Source organism: Harmonia axyridis, chromosome 6 (assembly GCF_914767665.1).
Source record: "Harmonia axyridis chromosome 6, icHarAxyr1.1, whole genome shotgun sequence".
In the NCBI taxonomy this organism is placed as follows: domain Eukaryota; kingdom Metazoa; phylum Arthropoda; class Insecta; order Coleoptera; family Coccinellidae; genus Harmonia; species Harmonia axyridis.
In genome coordinates this window covers 27,984,406-28,012,366 of record NC_059506.1, presented here as the reverse complement: position 1 = coordinate 28,012,366, position 27,961 = coordinate 27,984,406, and the positions used below count along the sequence as shown (strand labels likewise).

General features: G+C 32.3%; 3 protein-coding genes across 3 annotated transcripts; 2 read left to right on the top strand and 1 right to left on the bottom strand.

The window, feature by feature from the left end:
• Positions 1-394: 394 nt before the first annotated feature.
• On the bottom strand, positions 395-17,257 carry LOC123682435. Its single transcript, XM_045621039.1, has 11 exons — positions 17,067-17,257; positions 14,838-14,999; positions 14,638-14,783; positions 14,103-14,268; positions 13,875-14,042; positions 12,388-12,546; positions 12,102-12,326; positions 11,689-11,878; positions 10,990-11,117; positions 10,726-10,929; positions 395-633 (listed from the first exon to the last, which is right to left on the bottom strand). The coding sequence occupies exons 1-11, from the start codon at positions 17,130-17,132 to the stop codon at positions 535-537; spliced, it is 1,713 nt and encodes a 570-aa protein (XP_045476995.1). The 5' UTR covers positions 17,133-17,257; the 3' UTR covers positions 395-534.
• Positions 17,258-17,642: 385 nt separating this feature from the next.
• LOC123683175 (non-structural maintenance of chromosomes element 3 homolog) lies at positions 17,643-18,862 on the top strand. The gene is made up of 4 exons (XM_045622081.1): positions 17,643-18,062; positions 18,122-18,308; positions 18,396-18,610; positions 18,673-18,862. Exons 1-4 carry the CDS (start codon positions 17,784-17,786, stop codon positions 18,781-18,783), a joined length of 792 nt encoding a protein of 263 aa, XP_045478037.1. The 5' UTR covers positions 17,643-17,783; the 3' UTR covers positions 18,784-18,862.
• A 114-nt stretch (positions 18,863-18,976) lies between these two features.
• On the top strand, positions 18,977-27,790 carry LOC123683170. Its single transcript, XM_045622069.1, has 14 exons — positions 18,977-19,070; positions 19,123-19,225; positions 19,297-19,361; positions 19,485-19,633; positions 19,691-19,881; positions 19,961-20,082; positions 20,132-20,358; positions 20,603-21,124; positions 21,180-21,283; positions 21,584-21,803; positions 22,906-23,121; positions 23,174-23,382; positions 23,437-23,623; positions 23,673-27,790. Exons 1-14 carry the CDS (start codon positions 18,998-19,000, stop codon positions 27,612-27,614), a joined length of 6,330 nt encoding a protein of 2,109 aa, XP_045478025.1. The 5' UTR covers positions 18,977-18,997; the 3' UTR covers positions 27,615-27,790.
• The last annotated feature ends 171 nt before the right edge of the window (positions 27,791-27,961 follow it).

The window sequence follows — 27,961 nt, the reverse complement described above, 5'->3', positions numbered from 1 at the left end:
TTGATAGTATTAGAGACTACTTAGTTTTTATCACTGAGGAAGACCAAAAAATATAACAATATTTAATTTTAAAATAGAATATGAATAAACTATACATGCAATGCCATGACTTTGTTTATAGATCTCATTCATAAAGCTTGGTATCCAGCTTTGTTGGTTATTAATCCAACTATTTTTGTCTCCATTTCTCAAAAATCCTAGCTTTGGTCACTGAATAATCCATGAATACTCATTGAATTTTCAACAAATAGTTGAATATTCATGAGTACTCATGAATATTCAAGCATGAATATTTGTTTGAATGAATTATTCGAATAATCGAATAAATTTAATAAAAATATTCGAATACAAAAAGAAAAAAGTCTCAGCCCTAGTTCAGAGTTTCAATCATACTGAATTCCTTGAGGATTGTATATAATTAGGAGATGAGTTTTTCTTAATTAATTTTCTGTAATAATTCGTGAATTTTTCACCTGGTTATGATATTTCGAAGACAAAATAGTATATTCAGTCTCGTTCAGTGAAATTTTCAAGTCACAAGTTCTTTATTCTATACAGAATTTTGACCAGCTTTTCATCTGCATTTTGACCTTGCAGTTTTCTGTTGAGGGATTCAAAGTCGGCAATTTCTAACTGCAAAAAAAATTAGAGAAGATAAGGGCCGATGTGAAAATCAATATGTACTACATAATTTTCATTGAAAGCCAATTCTACATAAATAATTGCACCAACTATATTACATAATATAGGTACGTTAAATTTGTCCGAGTATAATTTTGCTGTTGATAAATACCTATATCAAAATTACTGTACCTATTATTATTATTATTAATACAGGGGAAATGGAAATACTTCACAATACAATACTTCAATTTAAATTTGAAGTACACGTCTCAGTTAAGTTTTTAGTTATGTTTCCGAATATTAAAACAGATTTTCAAAATTCCGAGGTACATCGTTTCGAGGATTCAAACGATTCATAACTTTTTGTTAACCCGGACCTGGATTTTCAAGGCGGTTATTGCATGATACGTTTGGGCTCCAATTAGGAACATATTTGCCAAATATGAAGAAAATATACCGGGTGGTTCGTTTGATATGGCCTCAGAAAGAAACGGGCAAAATTCATAAAACACCCTGTATCTTCGCTACGAAGACAGTAAGACCCAATAAATGGGGTATCTCCAGAACCGCCTTGGTGCCACCTATGCATCTGTGAAGTATTTCCGTTTCCCAATGAAACACACCCTGTATAATAATCTGTAACCTATCTCCAGTAACATTTCAAAATTTAGACATATCTAAAACGATCAAGGTAAAGTCAAAGTCAGATAGCCTGATAATGGTTTCAGAAAATCGGATTCTAAAGTAGAAAGGCGGCAGGCCTTGCAGGTGTCTATTGGCACAGAATCACAATACACCTATAATTTGACAATCTTCAACTTCAACCCCAATTTGACTACAACCTGAGATCTTAGACCATTGTCAATCGGAAACAACAATGTAATATTAATAAGCTATCATGAGCAGATATTTACAATTCCATTGAAAGAACCGAAAATTTATCAGGTATTATGGTATAACTGGTATCAGTTTGAAAATACATATATGGTTTTCTCAAAGGAACGATACAATCTTAGTTGGAAACAATGTGTATTATTTTTGACATTTCTTCATTTGCGTTCACTATGATTATGTCATTTGATCGACGTTTCAACGTTCAACGTAGGGAAATTGTTTTACTCTGATTCTGTGACAAATCTGTTCATTCTGCCATTCCTTGTAAAACAAAATCGTGCAGTAATATCTCAAATTCACACAGATTTCATGGTTATATTTTATTATTATATGTTGGTACTCTCAACTACAATACTAAGATTTTATTTTTTTCTTCGCGAACGAATCGATTTTCAACAAATAGGTACGAAAATATTTTCGCTTATGCAACCCCACTCAAAAAATATGAGAAAATTAGACAAATCAGCGTTTTAGCGGAGCATCAAAAGATAGGTATAGCAAACCTCTAGGTACACTAAAAAGAGTTAGTGAAGTAAGAAAATGCATGTAAATAAAAATTCAATGAACGTAGTTCCGCAAATGTTTCCTCAATAAGATACAAGTTGTCTGACTATGCTATCAAATATAATAATGCCCTGATTTGTTTGAGCATTTTGAGATATCGTTCATTAGAAATGAAATTCCATGCTTTCGATGGAACAATCTTCGTGAAGTTTGGCATAAACATTCGAGTTGTTATTTTACTAAAACAAACTAAATTTCATCATAGTGTGACGGAAATATTGGGTATTTTTTATTCTGCTTGAATTTTCTTTGATTCTGAATATTACACACCGAGAAAAAATGTTCATTGTATTGAATAAAGGCAAACATCAACTTGATTTCATTGATACAATGTACTTTTTCATCATTATAATGAAATTTCATTCCTTTACGCGAACCCCTATTCATTGATTTTACAAATCTCTGTTGAACAATATGACAATTTGAAATTGATGTACCTAGAGTGTTCTTTGTTTCGATGAAATATTCATTGGATAGAAGAACTTTTTTCATTGCTTCGGACAATTTCAATGATCGGTTTTTCAATATTGATGTAAAATACAACCGATCAAATTACGAACCAAACATTGTACCTAATAATGAACATTTCACTGTATTAATGTTCATGTTCATCGGCTGAAAAATAATTACCGAATTCATCAGTAAAATGAACTTTTTCATTGAATTTATGGATATTTATGTTTCAATCAAAACAAAATTCTAGATCAAGCTAGAAATTATTATCTTATATACTAATAATAAAACAGTAGAAATCGATGTGTCTGTTCATTTTATAAATTCATGAAAAAATAACTTGGGGACAAGAATGTATAGCAGAACATACATACAGAAAATACATAATTTAAAAATTTGATCTGTCCGTACACCCTATTCTTCTGAATTATTGCAAATATTTCATCGTGAATTTCATGGTTGGATTCAGATAAGCTTCGAGCAACATTTAGGCTTTGTTTCATTGAAATCGGATTGAAGTGAAAAAAGTTATCATTATTTCAACATAATCTTCCTGGTGAAGTCGGCACCTCATACTACAAAAAAATTGTTCTACACTCAGGTTTCAATCTCGAATGCAGCCTTGAAGTTAGGCAACGGGCAAAACTCGACTTGGGTTCCGTAAAAATGGCTATTCGAACTATTTTCCTGATAATTTACAAAATTGGGTAAGTATTCTACACGAATTTTGTAAGAATCTTGAAATTTTTTTCTAAATGCACAATTTCATGGCCATTATCTTCAATAGAAATTATCTCGATCAAATATGTAGTTTTGAAATGATAAAGAGAAATAAATTCGAACGGCCACTTTTACAGGGTTATGTTTGAGACCAATAATCTCAATGAATAAATAGAACTTTTTTAATGATGTTATATAGGTGCCCTTTTCTTTCACTGTAGCAATCAGGTGCCTAATAAAATGGTGAGAGAAATTATCATGCTGAGATGTATTTCGTATTGTATCATTGGAAGATAAATTTTTCTTCATAATTTTTTTGTTACAATTTGTTTCCTTGAACACGGGTTCTTTTGAAGAAAAACTAAATAAATTTCATATTTCGAAGACAAAATGAATTATTTATATTTATTTTAGCAATGGAAGATGTCAGTAATCGAAGAAAAATTCCTTTACCGATTACAAAACAAAATTTGAGATTCTACTCTCATGAAGATTAATTGTAATTCATCAAAATTCTTATGAAATCAATAATTTCAAATTTTGAATTATGTTTCCCAATTAGACGTGAACTTTGGAGGACGTGTTAGTAAGACTCATTTGCTGTCGTTTTAGCCATAATTAGTGATAACCAAAATTATTAGTTTAAGAGATATTTGAGTTCTTGTGATTTTTAAAAGATTTCTAACCTTTTTTTTTACGTTGACCATATTTGACTATTATTTTGGACTATTTTCGTGTCCAGTGAGAAGTCCGGATCTGACACTGTTAGAATAGACGAAGCAGCGAAAAGATTGAAAGTAAATTTCAGCTGGAAACTATCAACTGAAGAAAAAAGAAAGAGGGCATCGTGCTTGTATAGGGAATGGTGTAGGTCATTTTGAACTTAATTTATGATTAATTTTCTGCTACATTAAATTTTGAGTTTTATTGCAATTAAAAAATATTTAATTCATTATTATCCTTTTTTGCTTCTTTCCCCTTTCAAATCAAAATCTGCTGAAACAAAACTAGTGCCTGAATTCTAACGAAAACTTTTTTAGGAGATGAAGAAGGAATTTGCCAAGTTTTTAAAATTTTGTCATACTTAAATTGTGTAATTCGAAAGTTGCAGGCCAATTTATATTGGAAATTTACAATTTTTTTCTTCGTATACCAACTTTCATATCATACTGATCTTTAATAAACATCTAATACAGCATAGGTTTTCTTTTTCCATACATATTATATCCATTTCTGATTAATATAACCCAAAATTTAAATTAAACTTGGTCAACGTAGAAAAAAATTACGAAAAATGGCTCAATCGACAACAAATGAGCGATACTAACTGCTCCTTCATGGTTCCTACCCAAAATCGAGTGATAATTATTTTCAAAACAGTGGTATTGACGGAATAATACTAATTGAACTCAAGAGAGTTCCAAAATATAAAATTTCAGATTCTTCGCAAAGACCACTACTCACAATTTTTTTTTCCATAAAATGATTTTTTTTTCGAGAACCCCCCAGAAAAAAACTACCTACGCCCTTGGTTGACCTAACGGGAATTTGAGTACAAAATGGCTCCCTTGTTCAGCAACAAAGGGTAGGTACTAGGTAATTTTCAGGTCATATAAAATATGAAAGTACATTATCCCAAGACCAGTCAATAATTGTTACCTTTTATACAATAGTAAGTGATCAACAATGTCCAACCATAACTAATTTATGGTCGTTCTTCGAAATTTTAAATGATCTCAAATGACAAGGTTTGTCGATTCGTCTTACTTATGACCCATCTGTACCTATATTTTAATCAGATGTCTCATCAAGAAATTTGTTTGTAGGAAGAGGCAGCAAACAAACTAAGCCAACCGGGGTGGATGTAGGTTTTCGGTAGCAGTGGCGGCTCGTGACGCACAGAAAAAAAATTACCTCGCCACATTAGTACTTAGGCACCTGAAATATTATTTTTTGACGCTTTGACCTTTTATATGGAAGTGATCGCCAACAGCTTTATCTAACCATAAAAAAAACTGTAACATTTATTTTCAAGAACAAAAACTTTTAATTAAAAAACATATCTAATATTGTGTATTTATGAAACAACAAAAATAACGTTTTCTGCTTCTTTGTGGTGGAATGAAAAATTAAAAAATACAAAATCATTTCCTTATTATACAGGGTGTTTCCTAAACATGCGGCAAAAATTCAGGGGGTTGTTCCTTGGACTATTCTATAGGAATATTTTGTCCTTTGATGATTTTTGAAAAACCTAATTGTTTCGAAGATATAGGGGAAACAAAATTTCAGATAATAACATTTTATTATGAAAAATTACATGAAAATTCAACTCAACCTACAAAAACTGTTGAAAATGACCACCTCTAGCCAGCATACAAGCATCCAATCTTCTCCTCATTGACTGCCGAACCCTTTCAAAAACACCAGGATCATTTCTTATTAAGTTACACCCAGCAATACATCACAAAACGAATTCAAATGAAAACCGTGTTTAATCTGTATTCCTTTACCATCTGCACTTATCAATTTTTAGTCAAAAAACTGGCCGTTTTTAGTAATTGGAATGTTGTTAAACAAATTTAAAAATAAATTGTACCTACTTAGTAAACACAGTGCGGTACGCATTTTTATTTAAACTATTATTAATTTTAAAAATATGAAAAATGTTGTTCGCCCTGTATCTTCGAAACAAAGAGGTTTTTCAAAAATCATCCAAGGACAAAACATGCTTAAAATAGTCCAAGGAACAACCCCCTGAATTTTTGCCGCATGTTTAGGAAACACCCTGTATATACATATTATGTACAGGATGTCCCAATTCCGAGAAAACTTCCTATAAGACTTAGAGAAGAAATCTTCAAGGACCCCCGATTTAGATTTCTTCATTTATTCTTTATTTTTCTTTATTTTCTTAATAAGCTGTCGGGCAATGATTTGATCGTTTTTTATTAAATTCGGGAAGTTGGAAGGGGTGCGCGCTTAATTTAAAAGGTAATATTTTCAACTTTCATGGTAATTTGATGATTTGATAATTCATTTCGATGACCGGAAATAAGTTGAAATCGTTTTATATTTAAATAATAAATGTGTGAAAAATTTCATCTTTCATTAATTTTTATATGTGATGCAGGCCTCAGTTGCTTAATACGACAAGCGGTATTTTAAAAAAATTAAATTCGAAAAAATAATTCTATAATTCTGAGATTGAATTGACAGACGATTTAAACACTAATAAAGTAAAGATAATACAAATGGACAATTTTAAATATTCAGTTTTCTTGCAGATGTTCCTAAGTTACCCATCTAATACATTCTCAATATCGAGTTCAGCAGAAAATGTCAGAGAATTTCATGTGAATTATTAATTAATTAATTAATGGAACGGTCGCTGAGACGACAAATTCAAACTAGATTACAGAGCCATCTGTGACGAACTGTGAAAAATTGTTCGAATAAAACTTCTGTATTTTTTGCAGTATTATACGAAATGTGAAAAATTGTTCGGATAAAACTTTTGTATATTTTTTGCCGTATAATACAAATCTGAAAGAAAAAATTCCAAAGTTGTCCCAAATTTGGGAAGGAGATGAAAGATGTTGTACCATAAGTGGAATTCCTCCTCAAAATCATCAACTTTTTATTAGAAACATATTTCCTTTTCGAAATTTTCAACTGATTCAATTTAAAAAAAAATTATCTGGTATACCCAACAAAATGATTTAGTTACAGAATTTTATAATAATAATGATAAATTTATTCGCAGAAATATTATGCAAATAATACACTCTACAAATAAACAACAATACCTCCAAAGGTCTAGCCTGTCCGTGAAAAAAAATAAAAATAAATAATGAATAATTTTTAAATTTTTTTTTGTTGAAACTATTGCTTTCACCGACGCAACACAAAAGTTAAAAATACTGCAATGAATCGTTATTTTCAACACACATTTTCAAGTTGAGAAATTTTGTTTCGTTGGAAAGTTGTAAAAAATACAAATGGCATTGCATGTTTAACCCCAAAAAAAAATACAGCATTCTTCAGCATTTAAAAAAAATTTTTCCCTCATTTTCGGAAGCGTCTCATTTGGAAACACCTATATAATAATATTGCATTTATTTGCCAATATAAGTGTATGAGTTATGTGTAAGTTTTTCATCATGAATTACTTTTGCCAGAATTTAAGAGAACCAAAGCGAATTAAAATATAAATAAAAAACATCCTAATATTTATGTTACAAACTTACAACAAACCTGGTCAAGTTGAGATTTTACGAGCAAATTTAAAATGAATAATTTCAAGCTTTTTACAGAATTTCGTACCCATACCTCGAATCGTACAAAAAATTCAAGCAGAATATCCAAAAAATTATCCAATGTTTATATGTGAAAAAGGATCCGACCAACTTGAGATTTTGCGTGTGAATATAAAATTGTTATTTTATATTCAAGTTTTGTGCAAAATTACGCATCACTACTACATATCATGAAAAAACTTCCATTATAAAATAAATCAGACTAGGTTAGTATTTAGTAAGAACAGTGATCCCCAAAGTGGTCCAAAGGGGGTTCGAAGGGGGTCCACAAATTGTTAATGGTAATCCACGAGTGAATATAAAATTGTTATTTTATATTCAAGTTTTGTGCAAAATTTCGCTACTACTACATACCATGAAAAAACTTCCATTATAAAATAAATCAGACTAGGTTAATATTTAGTGAGAACAGTGATCCCCAAAGTGGTCCAAGGGGGGTTCGAAGGGGGTCCACAAATTGTTAATGGTAGTCCACGAAAATTTGTCTGGTTTCGATTGTGAAGAACAAAAATTTAGGCTTGGCTTCACTCACCAAAATGCACGAAACTACGTAGTACTACAATGTAATCCTCAAATTGTTAATATCCATTATCAATTTTCTTTGTGTTATTCCAAAATATTTAACGTTTTCATTTAAAAGGACCTGAATTTTAATGACGGTCAAAAATGAAATCCGTTTTTACCCAATTTTATAGCCCTTTCTTGGTTTTTACGATCACCCTTTCTAGTTTCTATACCTGAATTAACATAAAAATAATCTGTACCATTTGTTAAACCTTCATTGTCTGAAGAAGCACTCTAAATAAGTACGGAACTGTACATCAGTTCCACAATGTAGCCCTCAAACTGCTTATATCCTATTTTATTGTATTATTCCAAAATATTCGATGCGTTCAAATATTACCTGCAATTTGCATAATGGACAAAAATGTCATCCATTTTTACCGAATTTAATTTATAGCCCTTTCTTGGTTTTTCCAAAATATTCAATGCGTTCAAATATTACCTCTAATTTGCATAATGGACAAAAATTTTATCCGTCTTTACCGAATTTTGATTTTATAGCCCTTTCTTGGTTTTTCCAAGCGCAACTGAAAAAAAAGGTTGTATGTATATTAGGTACTTATATTTATATTGCGAAACCAATAAAACTTTGAAAGGGGTCCACGAAAAAAAAATTTGGGAACCACTGAGAGAGGAATAAACACCCGAATATTAATGCAAAATTTTAGGAGGATCGTAGACATATCAACAAACCCTGTCATCTAATTAAACTAACCGACAACAAAGACACCACAGTAAATCGTATCTTGTATACTTAATTATATATGAAGTCTACGGTTTCCAAGGGTGCAATAAGCGCTTTAATGAACGAATGCTCTATTGCTCTGATAATTAAAAACTTTTTTCAATACTTGTTTCTTCGAAAAAATCGGAGGAACAATCCTTCAATATTTGTGCGCCTTCCAGGCCAGAATTCACTTTCTCTGATTCTGTGGAAAATCTTTTTATTATGCCAACCCTTGTAGAATGAAATCGTGCGGGAATATCTCAGTTTCACACAGATTTCATGGTTATATTTATTATTATATGTTGGTACTCGGAATTCTCCTGCCACGGATTTATGTATTGTCTTCCAAATTTCTGATATTGAAAACAATTATGCCGATCAACATTTCCCAATACAAAATCGCTAAACGATATTTATGGAATATTCCATTAATTTTAATGAAAATTCAGGGAATTACAGAAAATAAAGTATAAAACTCGTACAGAAGGCTCATTCTTACACTCGTTCATTAAAAAATTCGAAACTTCTTGGCTCCTTCTAAAATTTTGAACTCTTGAAAGAATATTAATGCCTTCTGCACTTGTAGCATAGGTATCATGAATAAAACTATTAAGGAGGGCTAAACCACACAATTCAAAAGGATAAAACATAAAACGAAAACAGAATAAATTAATAAGAAAACGATCAAATTAAACGTAGAATCAATGAACCGAAGTTGGTATCATTGAACGGACTGCAACAACCAATATGACAGCGCAAGAGCCAGCTTGGTACCCACCTTTGGATGGGCACCTAAGGTACCTTTCAGGTTTCCGATAGGAGGGCCTACCATCGGATGAATACCCAACCCATCTAAGGAACAAGCAACAAAGTGGGCAGTAATATTTGTGGTATATCATCATCCATTTTGTTCAGTGCTCTCTTAAAATGTCCTATCCGCCTATCCCTGTTTTTAAAGGCTGACATGAATTAATTTTTTTTTGTTAATCTTGTTAGGTTATAGTTTGCATAATTTTTATGTTATGAGAAGAGCGTTATAACCAAAAAGAGTGTAATTATAAAAAACACTTCGAATCTTTTACAATGATTTATTATTTCCTGCAATTTCAAAGTAGAAGAATAACACAACATTCAACTTTCTGCAAATATATATTTCATGAGATATCGCTATGAATTTTTTTTCATATTTGGCACCCTGTATATTTGTACATATTTCGATGAACCTGAAAATTACTATTCCAAAATTATAGCATAATTGATATTTTTCTGAAGTCATGTTAATTTTCAGCTCTATCGAAATATGTAGAAATATACGAGGTGTTCCATTTAAAAAGAATTAAATAGCGATATCTAATGAAATACCAGTTTGCGGAAAATTCAATCAACATCATTGAATTCTACGCAAAAAGTTCCAACAAGACTATTATTTTCATAGAAATGAAAAATTTTCAACAGAAAAAAATTTATTCGAAATATTTCGAAAATGTAAATATTTTCTTAAAACACCCTGTAACTATGTAACGGTGATAGCTATGGAGTTGCGGTTTTCGCCAATGAGTCTCTCATGAAAATTGGCACTTTTGGCAGACACCGACATTTGGCTCACCCTGTATACGTGTACATTAATCAAAGCGGACCCAAGCGCGCGTTTGACGCTGCACATGTACTTTTAACATAATTTTCAATATTATGATCCAGTTTTAACTCATATTTATTTTTACTAATTTTGAGTCGGATTTTTATGGCTTGGTACCTACTAACGAGTGAAATGGTACTGGTGGTGCCATCTGTGCGCCGCATCCGGAACTTATTGAGTGACTTGTTTTTTTTCAATAAACAGAATAATTCCACACTTTTTACCTCGTGACAAGGATCGGCTTTTCTATCTGGCACGTTTTTGCTATAATCTGATGCTAATAGCCTCTCGCAAGTTGCACAAATGCAAGAAAACGTCTTGAAGTCATACTGAACATCATCCTTCCAATCCACCAGTTCTTTAAATCCTTCTAGCGGTTTTTTTGGCAAATTTTGGCCCATCAAAATGTGCAGGGCACCTAAAATATCCTTTGGATAATCGATAAATGAGTTGAACATCATATTATACTCCAAGTATTATTGTCTTACCTTTCCCAATATTTTCCTCTCAGTTTCGGATATTGTTATTTTGAATTTATTGAAGATGGAGTTATACATTATTTTTCTCTTGTTTGTCACATCTATGTTATCTTTGATATATTCCATTGGGATCATATCTGAAAGGATTACAATGAATTTGTTGAAATAATTATATGCTTACAATAATTGTTTGGAATATTATAACTTTTTTTCATTATTTCTCACCGAAAATAAGAACTTTCATTTTTATGATTCGATTTCGAAAGAATCAACATTTACAATAATTTATATCACTATTATTTTAATTAGGTTTCGATATTAGCTGCCAGAAACAATGAATTTTTACAAGTTCTAACAATCATACATCTTATTCTGCAATTCAAAAAATATACATCATCCAAATTGTCCAGAATTCACAATGGAACCGTGTACAGTTATTCATGAAACACCCTGTATGTTTTCATGGCATGTCACAGCGCTGTAAATTTTAATTTTCTTATTTGTTATTTTGTTTTATTATACCTTGACTTAAGGTCAATTGTGTCCCAAAGTTGTGTTATTGTGTTGGAGCAAAAATATATATTCGAAATCCCTAGAAAATATAATTTAAAAAAAGCGCGCAAAAGCTACTTTTTCTCGTCATTAATTTTTTATTTATTTATTTTTTTAATCTGAAATAATATCTTATCGATATAACCATAACCTAACCTTTGAGCATGTCACTGAATGGTGGTAATTCAAATCTGGCATTTGCTCTTGAGAAAACTCTTGGTATGCTAATCCAAAGGTCTGTGTTGAGGGGTGGTAAATTAAGCTCAGATTGCAAAGCCATCAATTCTTCACAACACTCCTTTCCATTCGTTAAAGTCTTGAGAGCTTCCCCAAGGGCCATTCTCCTCTAAAATCACAATAAAATGTACCAAACTTAAGACATGACATGACTCGTCAACGATTTGACGCAAATTACTGTGTCAGACTTTCTAAACAATCGTTTTACTGCTTACAAATCATCAATCAGCAACATAAGATAGGGTTGACAACATAAACTTCAGAATTTGACGATTTTGTCTTACGTCATTCGTGACGTCATGCTATTGCTAAAACGAATGTACTATACTCACATCCCAGTTGAATTCGTTGTCGTATATTTCTGCAGTCAATTCCCTTCGTAACAATTTCAAAATATCAACGTCTAGAAATGAGTCAATGTTGGGAAAGTTACTAGATTTTCTTGCAGCATTACAGGATTGGGATTCTGCTTTCTGAAGGGCAGTCTCTTCGTTAGATCCTGGTACCAATGAATGCCTTGCACTAGGATTATTAGAATCTGGACCAACTGCTCCAACCTGAAAGCCAATTTCGATCATACCTTCAAATTTTAAGGCCGTTTGAAATTTTCTACAGAACCTGGGTTTCAGGATCTGTAGATGTTTGCACTGGTAGAGCTGTAGATCCGTTTCTCTTCTTGCGTCTCTTCTTACCCCTCCTTTTAATGTAAACTTCATCATCTTCGTTTTCGTCTTCTGTTTTTGCTCCATCATCAGGATTCTCTGAAGATGGTTCTTTCTGAAAATAAAACGATTTTGCGGTGACCATCTGCTACAGTTCCGTTGAGATCGTCTTAAGGAGTTAAGAATAGTGAGTAATTTGACTTCGAACAAATTACGAGTAATTTTCTGTTGAAACTACCAAGTAATTTTTTTAGGTGTACAACTTTGCCTCCGCCGTTTTGCAATAGTTGGCTGATAGCGGTAAGTGGTAGTCAATATAACTAGGTCGTAGATGCCTTAGGTATTTGTAAACATAACGCCATCGAAATATAAGTCGATTTGTGTATGTATCATAAAGTTATTCTCGATTAAACATGTTAGCTTGCGAGCCAAATTCTCGTCATTTGCGGGAGGTTTAATTTTCTGCTCTAACATGAAGAAATCTGCGGCTCAGGCTCCCATCGAATGCTCTCAAAAACCTATGGTGAGGCCGCTATTAGAGAAATAACGTGCTGAGAGTAGTTTCAACGCTTCAAGAACGGTGTTTTTGACGTCGAAGAGCAGCATGGCGGTGGAAGAGACAAGGTTTTCGAAGATGCAGAATTGGAGGCATTACTTGATCAAGATTCATGTCAAAAGCAACAAGAATTAGCAGGATCATTGGGAGTGACGCAACAAGCTATTTCAAAACGCCTGAAAGTCATGGAAATTATTCAGGAACAAGGAAATTGGGTGCCGCAAGAGTTGAAGCCGAGAGATATCGAACGGTGTTTGTTTGCTTGTAAATAGCTGCTTGCAAGGCAAAAACGGAAGGGATTTCTGCATCGCATTGTGACTGGTGACGAAAAATGGGTTCATTACTATAATTCCATGCGCAGAAAGTCATGGGTATATCCTGGCCATGCTTCCACGTTGACGACCAAACCGAATGTTCACGGTTCCAAGGTCATGCTTAGTATTTGGTGAGACCCACTCGGCGTAGTGTATTATGATTTGTTAAAACCAACTGAAACAATCACAGGCGATCATTATAGAACGCAATTAATGCGTTTGAGCCGAGCATTGAAATATAAACGGCCGCAATACAACTAGATACATGATGAGTGATTTTACAGCATGACAATGCTCGACCCCATGTTGTCAAGACATACTTGGAAACGTTAAAATGGGAAGTCTTACCCCATAAATGTATAACCAGCTTTTTACAATTAAGCCTCGAACTTCAAAAAAAAAACGGCGGAAGCAAAGTTGTACGCCTATGTAAATTTTTATGGCGAGTCAAAGAACAGGAAGTTTTGACAAATTTCTGTTCAGAAGTATTTATATTGAAGCAAAAATTTGCATGCGAATCGATAAAATGATAAAATTATATTATAATACAATTTTTTATATTGAGTTGTTCACCTTGGAAATATCCTTCTTCATCAACCTTGCAGTTGCTGGCATATGCAAAGCATAAGAAGTTCTTTTCTGAACACCTATGAAGCTCTCCAGGCTACCTCTTCTGGTGGGAACCTGCTGAATCAGAATCAATGGTGGGTCAAGAAAGGAAGTACCACCACAAATCAGTTCCTATAAGAATTCAAAGGTTAATGACAGATCTAATAAAAAATGCGTTGGTTATGCATTTACCTGACTGTGACTTCTTCTAAGGTCGAGAACAAGCATTGTCTTCTCCTTTACTGTAGAAATTGGTATAGGATCTGGAGTAAAGCATCTTCTGGACCCAGAGGCTCTTGTAGCAGAGCTTGACAGAGTTGGAGCAGGAGTAAGGGGTCTTGAATCTGTTTCTGTATAACTGAAAAAAACATTGCAAATTTTACACGCTACAAAAGTACCAGTACGATAAAGAAATGAGAAAGAATAGAGAATTTCAAGAAAAGATTTGTGTTCACATTCACATAAAATTCAATTGGTTCAAAAATCATTATAACAGTCATTTTATTTTCTTATTTTGCTTGAAAATGATGAACAAAATATATCGGAAAATATTATTCAGTTATGAAGCTCTTTTCTGGTTAAATGTTTATGTAAAAAAAGCAGAATTGTGATGAAAATCTGCAAGCAACTGGTGAGACACTATTATACCATTATATTGTTCGTTAAAAACTGGTTGATAACGTCTCGCCAAACCAGATACTTTTTTTATCAAAATAAATTATTTTACCGTCTGAAAAGTTCCTCTGGAACAGCTTCTATTACTGGTGTATGGCTACACTCATTCTGTTTGGTATATACTTTTAACTGTTCGAGACTGTCTCTTATGGCTGCAATTTCTTCTTCTTGCAGAATAGTCCTTCTGCTTTCATTCACCTGAAAGAATTATTTGAAACATTTTGGAAGAAAAAAAAATTGGTTCAGTAATACCCAAGTGTCTTTAGCTCTTCTTAGTAATTCTCTAGCTTCTTCATCAGTTGGATGATTGCACAGAAGGGAACATCCATACCTGTATGGGTTGTAAATACCAGCCAAAGGTTTCAACAAAAAGGGAGCAGGTCTAGATTCTGGTGAGAAATCAAAGTTTTTATCCTAAAAAGAAATAATGAACAAACCAAAGGGATTAGATGGCACTACTGATGATGTTCTCTAAACTCGTGCTCTCAGTCGATAATTCAATTTCAATTCAATTCAATTTCAATTCAATTTATTCACCATAAAATGTTACAAACAATTAACACCACATACACATAAAGGATAAAGACTGATGGCTTTAGAGACAAGATGCAGTTTTTAAATATTCGATATCACAAATTGATAACAAATTTGTCTATATGGAGAAATTTTTACATTGTGGGGGGGGGATGCATATTGATGAAAATCTTTAAAGGATTTTGTTATAAAGTACCACATGTCGACGAAATGTGGGTAGAGGAGGAAATTGAAGTAGCCTTTTTTGCAAGTGTGGTGACTCTTTGCATGACACGATCTACTCTTGTATGGTATGAAATGTAGTAAAAATAAATCCATTATTGTTGCATGAAAAACAAGGCTTTAATTAACATACTTAGAATGATCCGATTTAGGTCAAATATGCGCTGTTTTGTTCGATAACTTGTTGAAGGTAATATCAGTATGCCTCTCATAGAAGCCCTCGTCCCTATTGCAAAAATATTGAGACAACTCACCGCGTTTCGACCTCGACCGTTTTCGCTTGACGTTGTCGTTTTGGTTTTTTTTTTGCGTTAACTTGTGTGGTACCCATACGTCGAGCCTCTTCTTGAGACCAGCCTCATGCAAATGGTTTCGAAAGGTTTTTGTGCAATCTTTAGCTCTTGGGCAATCGAAACAGTGCTTATATGATGGTCGGACTCGACAATGTTCATGATTTTATGGACATTTTCGACAATTGGCCTTCTAGTTAGTGGTGCATCTTTGAGATCGAAATTACCGAAACGAAATAGACAAAATCAAAATTGCGCGTGATTGGCAGTATCAGAGTATCAGGACCATAAACACTATTTACATTATCAACCGCCTAGCTTGCATTTTCGCCTTTTTCGAAAAAAAAATGTAAAATATAGCGTACTTTCCCTTTGCTAGTGTCCATCTTTGACTCGCTCAAACTAAAGTGCGTCAACTATTCACAAAACTGCCAGAAAAGTTTTTATGGTACAAAAATCTTATCTTCCTAACGCCATCTAGTGCAACCCGATCGGACTTATACAACGAGAGTGTACCTGATAAAACAATTATCATGTCACTGTACGATATACAGATAACTAAAGCATCTATTGAAAAAATAATGGATTTCTTTTTACTAAACCTAATACATTGTATTGAATGAATTATATCTTTCTGTATGATACCATAGTATAAAGAAAGGATAGTAAGCCAACCGCCGTTTGACGGCAAGGAAATAGTCACCAGGGGTCGCTACTGTAGTTGGATTTGGATTTGGAGAAGTAACTCGATAATAGATGGCACTGAATCATGAGCTATAGATGGCGCAGAAATAATACGATAATTCATTCAGTGGCGTGGTTGAAAAGGGGTCGCATGACATTGCCAACAATTTTTATGTTATTATTAAGTTATCACAAATACACGCCACTGGCGTAAATGCTTATTACAGAGCAGAAAAAATATAAAAATCTTCTGACCACTCTATTTCAAATATTTTAGTTCTTCAAAATAACACCAATTTTTTTCAGAGGGCTCCACTTTACCGACCAATTTTTGACAGTAAAATTCGAGTTAAACGTGAGTACAACTAGATGGCGCTCAACATCAACAAAATCGAAAATGCACTACACTGGCTTACTATCCTTTCCTTATACTATGATGATACAAAAAAACTGATGATGAATAGGTACTGATTTAAAATTATATTTTTCTCGGAAACCAAAAGAAACCTTATATTCTGTATTATAAGAAGATATATAATGAACCAGAGTGGAAAATTTGTTGTTCCTCCAATCAATTCATTTCGAAGGCCAAAATTAAAAAATCAAATTTTATTAATTTTTTTTCTAAAATTCCGGAGTTGATATACCTAATAAATTTTTACTTGAATTTTCAGCGTTTTCATAGGAATTTAAATGTGTGTATACTTTAATTTCTGCTATGCTTTATTGAATCAGCGTTCTCAAGTCTTACCTGATTTTTTCTCATAAGTTTTCTTGTCGCACTAGGAGCTAAGCCTGTTTTACTCGTATAACGCATTCTGAATAATACTCAATTAAATTTGCCACAATTTTTGAAGAACTAATAAATACCGAACCACCCTATGATGACAATGTTCATAACAACGATGTTATAATTGAACATATCGACAAAACTTTCATATCTAGGAAACATATTTGTTTGGATAAGACAATACTCCGAAATAAAGGGCACAATAGATCATATAGGTACTAAAAGGTGATATTGATGGATAACCTACACTGTATAAGCTAATGTACACTTTGAAAAAATTCAAATTTGAAGAATAATAAGTGATATGGGTCAATCAGTCTAGGTATCTACCTAGCGCATCCACCAACATTAACACTATTTCTAAAAACACAACTAAAATAATATATACAACATGAATTCACAATTGAAAAAACTGAGAATACGCCGAACTGAAAAACTTTGTTCGATATATTCACAAAAATACATGTAATCGAAGACCGATACCAAATAGAAACCAACTCACTTTTAAATGTGTTCTATGGATGCTACATTGTTTTCAATGTTCGATTCTGTGGTCTCCGGTATTAGTTTTAAATTTTCATACCTGGCCAATAAAATATAGAAAAAGTTTGATTTGAATCATTAAAAACAAAATAAAGACAATTATTTGAAATCTGGATTATATTTTACTTAACGGTTATGGGACCTAAAAAAAGATCTCTCACCCAGCCATCACCAAACCGGCAGAAAATCGGTAGGATTTCAAGTACACAACCAAGTATTCATGAAAGTTTCGCATCTAGTACGAATAACACAAATGAACTTAATGATGAAGCAAATGAAGTTATTCGATTAATTATTTATCAAATGGGTAAAAAACTTCCTATTCGTAAAAATGATTTACAGAAACACATTCAAAGAACAGTGGGTAAAAGTTTTGATCGAGTTCTAGAAATAGTATCAAATACTTTAGAGAAGGTGATTATACATAACTATTCATTGATTCTCATTAACACTCAATTTTTTTCTTGGTTCAGGTGTATGGTTACAAAATGATTTTGAGTGATAGTGGTAACAAGTATTACTTTTTAAGTAATAATCTTCCTTATGTAGAGGAAGATCCAGAAAACCAAGAAATGTCAGAATTACCAGAAGATCGGCAGAAAATTTTGTTGCTGCTTATATTAACTCACATTTATATGTCTTCAAATGTTGTTTCTCAGGGTTAGTAGTGAAATAAATTTTCATCAGATTGAAAAACTTTAAATCTAATTGTCTAAATCGTTATTAAATTATGATGCATTATTTCAGCATCTTTGTATTCCTTTTTAAGATCCTTACATATTGATCCAGAAAGGAGGCATGAAATTTTTGGTGATGTTAAGGAATATATAACTGTAAATCTTGTGAAACAGCATTATTTGACTATTGAAAAAGATCCAACATCACAAGAAATATCTTATTCATGGGGAGATAGAGCAGAAAAAGAAATTTCTAAAATGGAAATTCTCGACTTAGTTTGTAAGGTAAATACTTCATAAAAAAAAATCCGCTGAAGAAATTGATTTTCTTTAATTTTATGTCACAGGTTATTAAAGGTATTAATCCAAAATCTTGGTCGACTCTGTATGAGACTGCAATGAACCAACCATTAGAAAACCACAGAAATGAGGTCGAAACAGTGAATAATGAAGAATAAGTATTTTAATTGAAAATGATATATCAGTTTACGAATTGAAATGTTTTAATTTTATATAAAGAAGAAGGATATCTATATATTTTTGTTATTTTTTATATTCATGACAATTATCCTATTGTATATTTGAATAAATGTTTTTTTTTCTCTATGTCTTCAGTTTCTTTGTGTGATTTTCAAATTTTATGAACATACTTGATTAACTAAATATTTGAAGATGAATCTTACAGAGAAAGCCAATTGTGGAAAATTAAAACTAGGCTTTTTCAATCGTAAATCTACTCAAAATGGTTCATTCTTCAAAAAAAAATTTTCTTCATACTCATTAGAATTGATTTTCAGGGTTTAAACCTATCAAGGGCCCAGGATCAAGTAGGACTGCTCTTAATTCTAGAAAGAATTCTACTCCATCATCAAATTTGAATTGGGGCAGAAGTCGTCAAAGGTGGGACTTGAATACTGAAATTTTTTATTTATTTGTATCATTGAATGATAATTAATATTTGTTTTCAATAGTATATCATCATCTTATCTGCATTCTGAGGCATCAATTTGTAATGAAGATAACAGAGTTGTATTAGGTAAGATATTTTCCCCATTCTATACATTATAATTCACCATAATTTCTCAGCATTGTTTTTTCATATTCTAGAAAAAAATTATGGTATAGTAAATTAAAAGTGATGTTTCACATTTTTTTTTAGCTCTCTCCGAGGGTAGAGGGGAGGCAAGATGTGAAGTTGGGATAGCAGTGATAAATGTATCTCAACCACATCTAATACTTTGCCAAATATCTGATACTCAGAGTTATGATAACACACTAAGAAAAATCAATATTTTCAATCCTAATCAGGTAAGAATTCAAATTATAGTCAATATGAAAAATCCATTCTGATTCATGTACATTTAGATTTTAGTACCAATGACATTTGTTGGATCAGCCAATCAGAGTCGATTGGTTGAAAAGGTAAAAGAGCAATTTCCACAGATTTCTCATATACCTGTTCGAAGAAACACTTATAATAAAACTAGTGGAATGGAATTTATTCAAGAACTTTGTGTTCCTTCACTGAATTCTGTTTTACTTATTCTTCAGTATAGGTAAATATGAATTTAAAAATTGCTATAAAATGCATATAATGCCGATTCATATCATTTTGATAAAAAATGGTATTTTTAGGTATTATGCTCTTACAGCAGCTTCTGCTTTATTCAGATATCTGCAAAATAATCTCAACATTTTTTACGCAAGTGGTTCCATCAAAATAGAATACCAAGAATCAGAAGGATATGCTGTTATAGGTAAGTATAAGTAAAATATTTGTAGTATTCCTAGCAAAAATTTTTTTAGATGTTTCTACGGCTGATCGCTTAGAACTTGTATCTTCCACAAAACCTCTCCAAGCTAGCAAATATTCTACATTATTCGGTGTACTGAATAATTGTTATACAAGAATTGGAGAAAGGGCTCTACGAACTATACTGTTACAGCCTCCATTCGCTACTTCCTTAATATTAGAACGTCAAGAATGTGTGACTGCTTTAATAAAGCATGTTGAAAAGCTGCAGAGCATACAGGTGATTTAAATGCGAAGTAGGCCAATAGATAATTGGTATTAAGTTGTTGATGATGATAAAATCCTTTCAACTTTATGTTCGATTTGCAAAATCTAAAACCTCAACATGAATTTTTTGTTTGTTTGTTATGATTAGAAGTGAAATGAAATTAATGCATACTTTCCTCGCCAAAAATAGGTGAGGTTAGGCACATAGGTGGTGCTGGAGATGCTGGAGAATCTAATTTATTTTGGGAATTTCACAGGTCATACTTCAAAAACTAGGAAATGTTGATCAGCTTCTAACCCTACCTACCATTGTTATTGACGATTCTCCTTCCTGTTCAACTCGTCAGCTGAATTACATCCTTTATTTGAATGGTTTAGTAGATCTCATCATAACTCTGAACGATGTCATTTCAACCTTCGATCAGTCCCTCTTTAAAAATATTTCGATTACTTTGAGAAACCAGGACTTCCTCATTATTAAAGATACAGTGCGAACATTAATTAACGAGAATGCTTATGCTGCAAAAAGCCAAAACGGACTATTCCAGAGATGTTTTGCCATCAAACCTGGTATAAATGGCTTACTAGATTTGGTAAGGAAAATATATTCCGAGAGAGTTGATGACATGAGGGAATATGTGAAACTTCTTGGAGAAAAATACAATTTACCATTAACCTTAGGAAATAATGTCACAAAAGGATATCATATTGTTTTCAGTCTCAATAAGCATCAAAGACTTACAATGAAGAAATCTGATATACCTATAGAATTCATACAGGTAGTAGCACTATTTTAAAAGAAATAAAAATATTAATTTATCTTTAACTTAATAGGTTTGTCGTTTAGCTGGGAGTTTCACAATGAAAACGATGGAATTAATAAACTTTCAAACACGAATAGATGACATCGTAGCAGACATACTGAAAATTAGTAATGTGTAAGCTAAAAAATCATACACCTTAAAGAACTCAAATGTGACCATAATATAAAGATCTCTTCCCTTTGATTTTGATGTTTATTTATTCAATCTAAGTTCTTATATTCATGCTGTAAATTGGAATTTTCATCAATCATCGTTACATTATGAATGACGGACTTAGAAGTTTGAGCTGAAATTAAAATATTGGCAGGAGCAATATGTTCGTTCTTTTTCTTGTAATAAAATATTGATATGGTATGAACCAAATTTGTTTTTCCTTGCTCGGATGAAATATGTTGTATCTTTAATATTTTTCAGAATGATATTCAAGACTTTAACTTCATTCAAGAAGCATATTGGACTCTTCTATAGATTGTGTGAAGATATTGCCATCATTGATGTTTTACAATCTTTGGCCGAAGTCAGCTTGAGAAACAACTATGTTAAACCTACATTATCTGATTTCACAGAAGTAAAGGAATCACAACATCCCATGCTTCATATGTTAGTCCATGAAAAACCAGTTCCTAACTCAATTGTAAGTGTGTACAAAAATGTATGTTATTGATATTTTTACATTTTTTGACATCAATGATTTGGAGGGCTATCAGATGGGGCCGTTTTTTAAGGATTTCATCCTTTAAACGATCTAATAGCGCTATATAATAATCACTGTTGATGGTCTGGTCTTTTGGAGGTAATCAATGAATATTATACCTTGCGCATCCCAGAATACTGATGCCATAACCTTGCCAGCTGACTGTTGTGTTTTTCCTCGCTTTGGATTCGGTTCATCGTGTGCAGTCCACTCAGCTGACTGTCGATTGGACTCCAGTGCAAAATGATGAAGCCATGTTACATCCATTGTCACATATCGACGCAAAAATTCAGGATTATTGCACTTAAACAGCTTAAAAAACTGCTCAGAATCATTAACACGTTGTTGCTTTTGATCGATTGTGAGCTCGCGCGGCAATCATTTTGCACACAGTTTTCTCATGTACAAATATTCGTGAATGTACACGTTCAGATGGTATGTTCACAATGTCTGCTATCTTGATCAACTTCATTTTACGGTCATTCAAAATTATTTTGTGAACTTTTTTGATTTTTTCATCGGTGACAGCCTCTTTTGGACGTCCACTGCTTTCGTCGTCTTCGATGCTCATTTCACCAGGTTTAAACTTAGCATATCACTCATTGATGGTTGATTTTCCTGGTGCAGACCCCGGAAACTCTTCATCTATCCAAGATTTTGCTTCAACTGTATTTTTTCCCTTCAAAAAGCAATATTTTATGAGCACACGAAATTCTTTTTTTTCTCATCTTTTTTCAAATAACAAAAGTAGCTACACTCACAACGCAATATCTCACAAACTAATGGTCGGTCTGCTGTCAAATTTTGACACGTATCGTTTGAAGGTTGGTACTAACTAAAAATCATATGGATTTAATACTAGCACCGCCATCTGTGCATCAGACCGGGGACTTTTCAATTGGCCTAACATGAAAGGAAGGATGATAGTTATTTCATTATATCCCTTAATTTGTGCTTTTCAAATTGAGCTTTACTTTTTGAGTGGCAATTACTAAAAGTAATTCCTTGTTCTTATTCGAATATCATTTGCATTTATTTCAAGTCTTCTTGTCAAAACTTCAATGTTCATATCATCACTGGACCCAATGGATCTGGCAAAAGCATTTACATTAGACAAGTGATGCTGTTACAAATAATGGCACAGATCGGTGGATATGTACCAGCTTCATCGGCTGTTTTCAGACCAGCTGATCGCCTTTTTGCTCGAGTGTACCTTGAAGATAACATGGAATGTGGAGCCTCTTCATTTGTCCTAGAGGTAAGAGCCAATTTGGGGCTGATAAAAATTTCTTCAATTTCAAATTTTTCAGATGAAAGAAATTCTTTATATCTTGTCCCATATCACTGATAATTCTCTTATTATAATTGATGAGCTGGCTAGATCAACTTCATTAGAAGAGGGAGCTGCTTTAGCAATGGCAATATGTGAATGTTTTGTTAACAGCTCATCTTTTGTGTATCTAACGTCTCATTTCACATTGGTCACCAAATTGGGTGATTTATATCTAAACGTTAAAAAGTAAGTTCAAAACGCCTCGGAGTTGTTGAAAGGGCATCATTTACCTCATTTCAGCTGGTTTATGGACACAGATGCTTCAGGGGATACTCCACAGTCAATGAAGTTGTGCTTCAATCACACTATCAAAAACGGAGTAACAAATCTAAAACGATATGGCATTTATATGGTGAAGAATATTTGGCCAGCTGATCTTTTGGAGGACGTTTATTTTCTTTTAGAAGATGATAATAAGTCGACAAAGGTACCTAAAAAAATAGTTTTGACGATTATTAAATTCGACAATTTTACAGGAATTGAAAACCCTTCAATTATCGAAAGAATCCCGACTAAAATATAATATAGAAGCGGATTTGAAAAAATTCAATGCTGAAGGAAAATTGAATCCTTCCAAAGTAAATCAAGTAATCAATTATTATCAGACCAAATTTGATACTTCGAGTTCAGGTGTTGATATGGTGAATTTCAAAATAGCAGAATCTAGAAATGAATGTTTTTTCGATGATACTGTGCCTGATGATGCCTTGAGTGAAGCAGTTGACCAAGTGGAATATTCTTTGTTATCACATGATGATTCTAACTATGAAAGACTCGATGGTTTCATTAGAGAAAATAGCGGAAATATAAATTTATTAAATCCAGAAATTGAAATTCATGAATCTAGTAAAAACAATCACGATGGAATGATTTTTGCTGGTAATAGTTCAAACCAGAGGTCTGGTAATTTCAATCAGAACGTTAGGATTTTGAGTAATATTCTCCTAAATGCAGACAACAATGTTCAAGAAAATAATTTAAATTGTAATGATGAATTCGAGCAATATTCAAATTTAAGGAGTTGCTCCCAAGAAAGCTATCAGAATGATCATGAGTTTGAGGAAGTTAACGAAATAAATAAGAGTTTGTTGACAGAAATGCATAATATGGATAGAGCAAATTTTGAAGAATTTAATTCAGGAACTCTGTATGAGGATAATTTTATGGACTCTATAGAGGATAATTATAAAGAAAAACAGAACACATCAGTGCAAAAAATTCCAATTGAACGATTCAATTGTTTCCCAAAACCAGAAAATCAAGATTCTGATTTCTGTTTCTTGAAACCAACAGAACCACCTCTGAGAAAACGATTTGCTTTCAAAAATCAGTATCCGAGTTGTAACAAAGAAAATTTGAATGAAACTGATCAGATTACATTTTCTTTAGATTTGCTAAGAAATCCAGATAAATCATCTACTCCTACCATTTCAAGGAACAGGTATTCTTTTGGAGTTGAAGAAACAAGTTGTACCAACTTGCTGAGGAATCCAGAAAAATCATCTACTCCAACCATTTCCAGAAACAGGTATTCTTTCGAAGTTGGAGAAACAAGTAGTACCAACTTAACAGATACTGAAATCAATTCCTTGAATTTTCCTTCAGCGAATATGTTTTCTCAAGAGAACAGTCAAAGTTCCTCAAATCAGTTCATCAACCCAGATGAATCTAGGCCTTACATTTTCTTAGAAGATGATACATCCAAAGAAGAAGATGAAAATAAGCAAGGATACTTCATTAGGACAAATAACGAAAATGAAGAAATTGAAACAAGTTGTGCATTAGAAGAAAATTATCAAAAATATGGAAGCTTCTTGATTGATGAAGCTCAACATATTTTCCCCAAGGTCAATATCCTTCAAGGACCGAACAACAAAAGTTTATCATTTGGGGAAGAAGATCAATTATTAAACATTCCAGAAAAATCAAAATCTAAGATTGTCAACGAAAAAGATGTAAATTTCGAACAATTTGTAATTGAAGAAACAAAATTGTTTCTCAGTCAATCAAGAGATATTTTTGAAGGCGACATCGATGAGCTAGAAATTACCATTGAAAATAATGAAAGCAACAATAAATCCCATAATGAAATGTCTGATGATGTTATCCGCTTGCTGAAAGATGAAAAAATTTCATCGGGACAAAAGCAATGGCACGGACCAATTGATGAAATTGAAATTCAGAGCACACAATTTGAAGTTATGAATAAAATTGATAATGAACCCGAAGATATCCTGATTGAACCAGGTCACTCAAAAAAAATAGAATCTAAAAAAGATATCAATTATTTTTCAAAATCAAATCATCTGAATCCTAATCATATTGCCGATGAACAAAATTTTAATAGAAATTTCAAATTACATAACTTATTTGAAGAATCTGACTTGGAGTGCTATTTGAATAATGGTTTAAATATTTCAAGTGTTCAATTCCAACCAGAAAAGGATTCTAGAAAAATTAACAATTTGTCATCAACCCATGAAAACAAAAATTGTAACATAGTATATTCTCCAAAAACTATGATTGAACATACTGAAATAAAAACAGTTTCTACTAGTCTTTCTGATATTAGTCGGAAAAGAAATTTAGACAATTCTTCCTCCACATCTAAAACTACTGATAACCAAGATATAGTGGTAACAGAAAAAATTAAGAAAAAAGCTGATATTTCACATAAAGAAAATAATTTCAATGAATTGAAAACTTCTATTAAATCATCTAATTATGTTGAAGAAACAGTCTCTACTAGCTTATCTGAGGCTAGTAGAAAAAGAAATTTAGAGAATAATTGTACCCCACATAAAATTTCTGAAAAATCTGATATTTCCCATGAGCAGAAAGATTTTGATGAATTGAAATCTCCTCCTAAACCATCCAATTATAGTAAATCGATAAAAGCACCAAAACCTTCAGAAATGCTTTTAGATGTAAGTAACGATTCAGATTCTCATAGTAGTAAAGGTAAAGCTGTTACTAGCATTTCTGATGCAAGTAGGAAAAGGAACTTAGATAACCCCGCATCTTCAACTTCTTCTGATTATCAAATCACTTATATAGAATGCGAAGAAAAACATTCTGATAGCTCATCACCCAATGAAAAATTGAAAGACTTGATTATTCCCAAGCAAAATAACAACTATAATCAAGCTCTTCCGTCTTCAAATATTCTGAATTATTCAGAAAATCCACAAAAATATGCAGATAGTAAAGGAAATCTACAAGAAGATTCAAATAAATCTTCGTTAAATTATCAAACAGCTGAAGAAACTAATATTTCAGCCATGAGCCAATGGAGGAATTTGGAAAAATATACTTCCAAGGAGACTGATAACAGTAATACAAATGAAAAGAAACATAAAACAAACAATGAAGAAATTTCAGAAAAATGTATGAGTGTTTCAAAATGTTCAACAGAAACTTTAGATGGTATATCTTCAATTAAACTCGATAGCCCTTCAACAAAAAAAGAGATGAATAGAGATTGCAATAGTACCTTGGAAAATGCTCATGAAAAAACAGAAAATGATGTTATATCAGAAAAATTATGTCATATCGGTACTGATGATTCCTTTATATCTTCAAATGAAGAACATTTTACTAACAATGAATCTAGTTCAACTACTTGTTTATCAAAACAATCCAAAAAAAGAAAATATCTAGGTTACAGACGCAGACTGCCTAAAAAACCAAAGAAAGAAGAACCCAAAAAAACTAGAGACTCAGTCAAGCCTTTCAAATTAACTAAGTATCAGATTCAAGAAGAATTTGACAAGCAAGATCAAATAATACTAGAAGAAAATCTTGATGTCGAGACTTACAACAGATATTTAATGCAAAGAATGAACAGACCTTCTGTCAAACAAGTTCAGAATATGGAACATATTATAACATTTCGTAAAACTAGAGATGGCACAGTAGTCTTGCCACCACCACCAGAAAAAAAATATAAAACAAAAAAACGAATGAGCAGAAAAATTTTTGAGAGCAGTAAAATGATTGATGTTTCTATATTTAGTGACCAGAATGCTAGTAAAATGTCCGCATTTCTCGCTTCAAACGAGAGAAACTACAGTCAATTCAAATTTGAACCTAACCTAAAAGGTGGGGATGGTTTTGAAGATGATTCGCCACCACGTTGTTTGAATTTTTTCAGTCAGTTCGTTCAAAAAAGAAAGGTTAAGATGTTTAATCGATCCAAGAGTTTCGGGGATTTTAAATTTCAAGATTACACTAACATTAATCACAACAATAGTTTTAAAATGCAAGTTAGCATACCATCTCAGAAAAGTGATTCAAGTAGCATATTTCTACCTAATGGATTTTTTAAAGAAAACAAAAAGGACATTGATGATATTTGCGCGAAATATTTGCTTGGCTCTCAGCCTGGGTTTTGTAGAACAAATACAAGTCCTTTGTAATGCTTTTATTCGTTATGTTGTTTTGTGTTCAATTCATGTTAAATTAATTTTTTTTCCATTCATAAACTTTCCATATTTATTTTGTAATTTAATAATTATGTCGGTGATCTATTATAATCAATAATTCTAATAATGAAATGGAAAATTGTTAAATGAATAAATGTTATTGTTAGTAACTATAATTTTCATTACAAAAACGTTTGAATGCATTTACCAACTCTTTCACTTCTTTTATATTTTTGAACTTTTGACGGTGTTTTGGTCACCTTTTTTTCATAATTCACTTTTAGGGAATAACTTGAAATACTTCAGAAAAATTAGAATTTGCAATATGTTTTGGACTGATC